General features: G+C 40.9%; 1 protein-coding gene across 1 annotated transcript; it reads right to left on the bottom strand.

The window, feature by feature from the left end:
- Window positions 1–826: 826 nt before the first annotated feature.
- On the bottom strand, window positions 827–5,849 carry LOC134290046 (uncharacterized). The gene is made up of 2 exons (XM_062857008.1): window positions 2,935–5,849; window positions 827–2,878 (listed from the first exon to the last, which is right to left on the bottom strand). Exon 1 carries the CDS (start codon window positions 5,765–5,767, stop codon window positions 3,191–3,193), a length of 2,577 nt encoding a protein of 858 aa, XP_062712992.1. The 5' UTR covers window positions 5,768–5,849; the 3' UTR covers window positions 827–2,878; window positions 2,935–3,190.
- Between the last annotated feature and the right edge of the window lie 1,461 nt (window positions 5,850–7,310).

Below are 7,310 nucleotides of genomic sequence, written 5' to 3'. Positions count from 1 at the left end.
ACTATTACAAAGAGATATTAGCTTTTATGTATTTGATGCAGTTGCATTTTCATGTAGAGCTAACTTGAGAAACCAGATTTGGTCATAAAAAAAGGCTTTTCCTACATACATTCCGTGATATTTTTGCTACTGTTTATTAAGCTCAAATATTACAAAGAGATAGTAGCTTTTATGTATTTGATGCACTTGCATTTTCATGTAGAGCTAACTTGGGAAACCAGATTTGGTCATAAAAAAGGCTTTTCCTACATACATTCCGTGATATTTTTGCTACTGTTTATTAAGCTCAAATATTACAAAGAGATAGTAGCTTTTATGTATTTGATGCAATTGCATTTTCATGTAGAGCTAACTTGAGAAACCAGATTTGGTCATAAAAAAAAGGCTTTTCCTACATACATTCCGTGATATTTTTGCTACTGTTTATTAAGCTCAAATATTACAAAGAGATAGTAGCTTTTATGTATTTGATGCACTTGCATTTTCATGTAGAGCTAACTTGGGAAACCAGATTTGGTCATAAAAAAGGCTTTTCCTACATACATTCCGTGATATTTTTGCTACTGTTTATTAAGCTCAAATATTACAAAGAGATAGTAGCTTTTATGTATTTGATGCAATTGCATTTTCATGTAGAGCTAACTTGAGAAACCAGATTTGGTCATAAAAAAGGCTTTTCCTACATACATTCCGTGATATTTTTGCTACTGTTTATAAAGCTCAAATATTACAAAGAGATAGTAGCTTTTATATATTTGATGCAATTGCATTTTCATGCAGAGCTCCTTGAGAAACCAAATTTGATCATAAAAAAAGGCTTTTCCTACATAGAGTAATGCGGGGCAAAAGTTCGCACGGGGCAAAAGTTCGCAGTGGGTCTTTTTCTGAACACGAGTTAAGAACCCAAACAAATTTGCATGGGTTCGACACATAATCAGGCCAGTTACTCGTCAACAAAAAATGGAAGGATTTCGTTATGGTGTGGCAGAGTTATGCGAAAAAATGTGTTTCTAGGTGTTTTGATAGATTTTTTGGGCTTTTTGGAATAAGAATTTGTAGTAGCAGGAAGAAGAAGAATCTCAAAATCTCTTGATGTCGGAGAATTGTTATTCCATAGTAGTTCAAGAGGTGCACTCAAATAAACAATAAACTACTAGTGCTTCTTGCAGAAAGGGACATTGTTAAAACCTTGACGGTGGGGCAAAAGTTCGCAGTAGCTGTGGGGCAAAAGTTCGCACTAGCTTTCTGAATGTAGTACATCAATAAAATTACAGAATCTTTGCAGTAATGATGGTTTCGTATAGAAACTACTATATGTGTATAATATGTGTAGTATGTACCCTGAAATCGTTCCGGCAGAGGGTTTGAACTTTGTTTTGTAAGAAGATCCATTGTAAGGCAAACATTATGTTCACCCATTTAAATCAAGAAATGAAAAATGGCTAAAAAACATTTTAAAACATTTTCTTCGTCATCCTCGTCGTGTCTTTTCATATGTTTCTGCAGGTCATGTTATGTTCTTCTACTTTACCGGGGTCTTTCATAGCTTAGTTTGTAAATTCACAGTTATAATTCATCACCATACTGACGGGGATAAGATTCGATTACGGTCCCGTTCAATAGTTTTGCAGCATATTTGATTTTTTTAAATGTATTTTGTGCAACACGTATCTCTATGATTACCCCACAATGTATTTTGATAACTTCAGTTATGCAGGAAAGGACAGCTTCTTGTTAGTAGTTGTGGAAGTCTTCATAAAATACATTGTATTCCAAAGCTGAACACCAGATCGTATTCCAGTTGGGCCGTAAAGCTAAGAACAGAAAGAAACAGATTTCACGGCTAAAGTGAAAGGACGAACATGAATTACCATGAAATAAATGAACATCACACCAATAAACTATGCTATTCAACGTGCGAACTTTTGCCCCGCATAATGCGAACTTTTGCCCCCACTATGGGGCAAAAGTTCGCATTGGAGTACTTGCATTAAAAATTGTATTACTGAAACTACGAAAAGAACGCGAAAAAATCTAGTACTACGTTTTGAAGGCAACATGATAGGGACCCGTTTAACGAAGAAAAACGATATTATTTTCTTTTCGTTTAATAGCTATTTTGTGAAGTCTGTTAGGTGCGAACTTTTGCCCCGCATTACTCTACATTCCGTGATATTTTTGCTACTGTTTATTAAGCTCAAATATAACAAAGAGATAGTAGCTTTTATGTATTTGATGCAATTGCATTTTTATGTATAACTAACTTGTGTAACCAAATATGATCATGAAAAATCTGTTGACAAACGGCTGAGAAATGTATTATGATACATTTTATCAAAAATCTCTCAAAAGCGTAAATTTCATTACTCCTTAGTACTCGTGGAAAGATATCTCGGAAACAAAATGTCCAAACGGCATAAAATTTAATAGCATACTACTTGGATGCTGTAGCTTTCATTTGATGCTGAGAGAACTCAAATCGATTGACACACGGCTGATTCATTTATTATGAAGCATTTTGTCAAAGACCTCTTAAAAAGTTAAGTTGTATTACTCCAAAGTACTCCCCGAAAGATATCTCGGTTACAAAATGTCCAATCGGAATGAAATTCAAAAGCGTTCTTCTAGGGTGCAGTAGCTTTCGTTTCGATCCTTAAGAACCCGATTCGGTTGATAGACGGCTGAGAAATTTATGGTGATACACTTTGTCAAAAATATCTAAAATAATTAAGTTGTACTACTCCCTAGCACTCTTTGAAAGATATCGCGGTAACCGAACGTCCAATCAAAAAAAAATTCAATAGCGTTCTACTAGTGTTGTGGTAGGGTAGAACTGAGTTTTCGTAGCAGCTGGGGTTTGTTCTCGAGCAGCTCAAAACTGGAATTTATTCAATTTTATAGTAAATCCACTTCTCTCTTAATTTATGTACTTACATGACTAGTTTCCCCTTAACTCAAATGATTCTCCTCGCTAATCCTCTTTACCAGCTATTTACAGCTTAGCTGTTCACGGTGACAAATTATTTCAATTTGTGCAACAATTAATGCAATAAATGCAGACTGAGTAATCACTTTGATACCGAAATCTTTCTAGAAAATATCACCGACTTGTTCACGTTTGTTATCGTCTCCTAGCATGACGATGCACCTTGCTGATCTGACGTTTCGTTGTATCGCTGTGATAGTGCAGTTACTGCAAGGTTGCCAGCGGTGCCTCAACAGCCCCACCCTGTAACTCTGGCGCAGGTTCCGACAAGCCAGAATTACCAGATCGAATCTCTGGCACCGCCAATTTTGTCACTGGTCGTCGGTAAGTACCCTTAGAGGTACGTACAATAGCTTGTCTAACACGATTATCTGCTCCTTTGATTACTTCTTCAACAACTCCTCGTACCCAGCACTTACGATTCTCACTATCTGCTAAGTACACCAGTTCTCCCACTTTAATGTCGATTGTTTCCTCGAACCACTTCGATCGTCTATTGATTGTCGGCAGATATTCCATTAACCAACGCTGCCATAACTTTTCTGCTAACTTTTGCGACCGTTTATAACTGTCTCTCAATGCTTCTGCATCTACAGTTGGCAAGTGTTCATGTTCTGCTCCATTGGACGGGAACCCGCGTACGAAGTGGTTGGGAGTTAAAGCTTCGTTTTCAGCTGACTCCAACGGAACATAAGTCAAAGGTCTGCTGTTGATCATGTCCTCTGCCTCAGCTAACGTTGTTAACAGCATCTCATCGGAAAGTTTCCTTCCATCTTCGAAAACCTTCATAGCTTCCTTTACTGAACGAACCAATCTTTCCCACGCCCCACCCATGTGTGGTGCGGAGGGAGGGTTAAAGTTCCATTTGGTTCTCGCATCTGTAAATGCTTCGCAGCAGTCGACATTTATCTTCTTCGCCATCTCCTTACTCGCTCCAACAAAGTTTGTTCCATTGTCCGAAAAAAATTCTATCGGCATACCACGTCGACATGCGAATCTCCGAATCGTCATCAAGCAAGCTTGCGTAGACAGAGTATGCGCCACTTCGAGATGAACTGCTCTTGTTGCGAAACAAGTAAAAAGGCAGACCCAACGTTTTTCCGAACGTCGGCCAACTGTTACCATTATCGGACCGAAATAATCTATCCCCGTGTAACTGAATGGACGCATGTTTGGAGTGAGTCGCTGTATCGGCAATGGTGCCATTCGTGGAATCCTTGGTTGACATTTGTGAACTTTACACCAGGTACAAGCTCGCATAACACTCCGAAGTTCAACCCTCAAATGTGGAATGTAGAATCTTTGCCTCAATTCATTCACTACTGTCTCACGATTTGCATGACCAAACTTCTGATGATAGTGCTCGATCAGTTTAACGGTGATTGGATGTTTTTTGGGCAAAATGATGGGGAATCTCATCTCGAAAGGCAAGAACTCTGCTTGGTTTGTCCTGCCCTCCATGCGAATAACGCTGTGTTCATCCAAAACTGGCGAGAGTTTGAATAAATCACTGTCCTTATCCATGGATACACCTCCCTTCTTTGTTTCTTCACCTCTCTGTAGAATCCTGATTTCTGCTGCATATCGATCTCCTTGAGCCATCTTCCATAGCTGACACTCCGCCATTTGAAACTCTTCTTTTGTTAATAATCTTTTCACAGCTGGAATCGCCTTCACGATGCAGTCCTTCACTTTTCCTGGAGCTGACACTGCTTCGATAGGCTCCTGTTTTTGTTTCCGGCGAATGTTAGAAACAAAGCGTAAAACACAAGCCAGTGTTCGTACTAAAACGTTCCATTTGGAAATTCTTCTTACGTCTATCAACTGCGTAGGTGCTTCCAGATCATGGAACATGAATACTGCTCGAAGTTCTTCGTTGATATCTGTCGTTTTGGCCGGTTGCTCAGGCCAATGATCCTCCGACTCGTACAAAAATGACGGACCTTTGAACCATCGTCCATTCGAATCTAACTGTGGTCCATTATTCCATTTAGTTAGCTCGTCCGCTACATTGAGCTTTGTTGGCACCCCATGCCATTCAGATAATGCTGTTCTAGTAAGAATATCTCCAATCCTCAAGGCAACAAATATTTTGTACTTTTTAGCATCGGACACTATCCACGAAAGAGCAGTGCGGGAGTCGGTCCACAGAAACACCTTTCTTATCTCTAGGGTATGGTTTTCTTTAATATTTTGGACCATTCGAGCCCCTAGAACGGTAGCCATCAGTTCCAAACGAGGGATGGTGGTTGGTTTCAGTGGCGCCACTTTTGATCTTGCCTGAACTAAGGAACAAATGGGAGCTCCGTTAGCAATAATTCGAAAATACGCAACGCACCCATAAGCGCATTCGCTAGCGTCTGTGAACACGTGAAGCTGTAGCGACTCATGTTCCAGCACCTCTGCTCCGACGAAGTGGAACCGAGGAATCTTCACGCTTCCAATCGTCGACAAGTAGCTGATCCATAACTTCCATTTACCAAACGATTCGTCGTCGATCAGGTCATCCCATTCACACCCTGTCCGCCACAAACTCTGTATTAAGGTTCTTCCATATGTAGTAAACGGCGCTAGTAATCCCAGCGGGTCGAAGAGGCTCATCACACAGCTTAGGACTAAACGCTTCGTTGGTCGCTTTCCCTCAGATACGTATGTCACTTGATCGTCTCGCATTTTCGTGGAAAAAGTGAAAACATCTTCAACGGTGTTCCACACTATGCCTAACACACGTTCGTAATCAGACTCCTTATCACGATGGAAGTGCACTTCCTTATCCAACATCTTTTCGCCCAATTGATGCAGAACGTTCTTTGAGTTTGATACCCAGTTCCTGACTTCGAAACCGGCTTTGGAATTGATATAACGGACCGTCGAGAGTCCGACTGCACACTAATTGCCATACCAATAAGTGATTGGAAGGCAGTGCCCGAAGCTCTCGACAATTAAAAATAACTTCCTCTCCCGCTTTGACATACATGTGCACAACAGACAATGTGTTAGATGTTCATCTAATCCCATCCGAAGGGGGTTTGGATTGTGAAAAGAAGATAACCATGTGCGATTGTGGAATCGAGTTCAGTTCTAGGCCTGCTGGCGACGGAGATAGTCGAGTGACTCCGTAGCTTGAAGGAATAGAAGCGCCCGTCTAGCGAATTGGGAGTCGTGAGTTCGAGTCTCACCGGAGTACGTGGATTTCTTTTCATAATTTCAAATCTCAATTTGTTCATCGAGCACATGTTCTGTTGTGCACATGGATGTCAAAGCATTTTCAACAGTGTAATTTCCCACATGGCTTGGTCAGCCAAAGCAAAATCAAGAAATTGACATTTGTAAGGTGCTACGGTCACCCTTACCGTATTCGGTCGGCCGAGGACCGACCCGTCGAGAGTCCGACTGCACACTAATTGCCATACCAATAAGTGATTGGAAGGCAGTGCCCGAAGCTCTCGACAATTAAAAATAACTTCCTCTCCCGCTTTGACATAGGGTTCATTCAAATATTACGTAACGCAAAATATGACAGTTTTAGACCCCCTCCCTCCCCCACGTAACAACTTTTGTATGAAAGATTTTGAAATTTTGTATGAGACGTAACACAGCGTTAGACCCCCTCCCTCCCCTCATTGCGTTACGTAATATTTGAATGAGCCCATACATGTGCACAACAGACAATGTGTTAGATGTTCATCTAATCCCATCCGAAGGGGGTTTGGATTGTAAAAAGAGGATAACCATGTGCGATTGTGGAATCGAGTTCAGTTCTAGGCCTGCTGGCGACGGAGATAGTCGAGTGACTCCGTAGCTTGAAGGAATAGAAGCGCCCGTCTAGCGAATTGGGAGTCGTGAGTTCGAGTCTCACCGGAGTACGTGGATTTCTTTTCATAATTTCAAATCTCAATTTGTTCATCGAGCACATGTTCTGTTGTGCACATGGATGTCAAAGCATTTTCAACAGTGTAATTTCCCACATGGCTTGGTCAGCCAAAGCAAAATCAAGAAATTGACATAACGGACCTGCCTGGCTCTCCTAATTGCTTCGTTTTCGCTGGGTGCACTGTCAAAGTAGTCGTCCATATAAGTCTTCTTTACAACTGCCTCAGATGCTTCCGGAAACTGGCTCTCATATTCCCTGGCGTTTCTGTCCTTCACATACAGCGCTTGACTGGGCGAACACGTGGCTCCAAATATTGCACAATCCATTACATATGTCTGACCACCGTACAGGAATCTTTGTGCTTGCTTGTCAGCTGATTGAATTAGAACCTGGTGGAACATCTCTCGAATGTCACCACCGAATCCAACAGAATGTTCACGAAACTTGAAA

Source organism: Aedes albopictus, chromosome 3 (assembly GCF_035046485.1).
Source record: "Aedes albopictus strain Foshan chromosome 3, AalbF5, whole genome shotgun sequence".
Lineage (NCBI taxonomy): Eukaryota > Metazoa > Arthropoda > Insecta > Diptera > Culicidae > Aedes > Aedes albopictus.
The sequence above is the reverse complement of the archived record's forward strand: the minus strand, read 5'-3'. Positions and strand labels throughout refer to the sequence as shown.

Coding starts and splice junctions, on each gene's coding strand:
- LOC134290046 (XM_062857008.1), bottom strand. CDS start 5,767: ATGTTGGATAAGGAAGTGCACTTCCATCGTGATAAGGAGTCTGATTAC.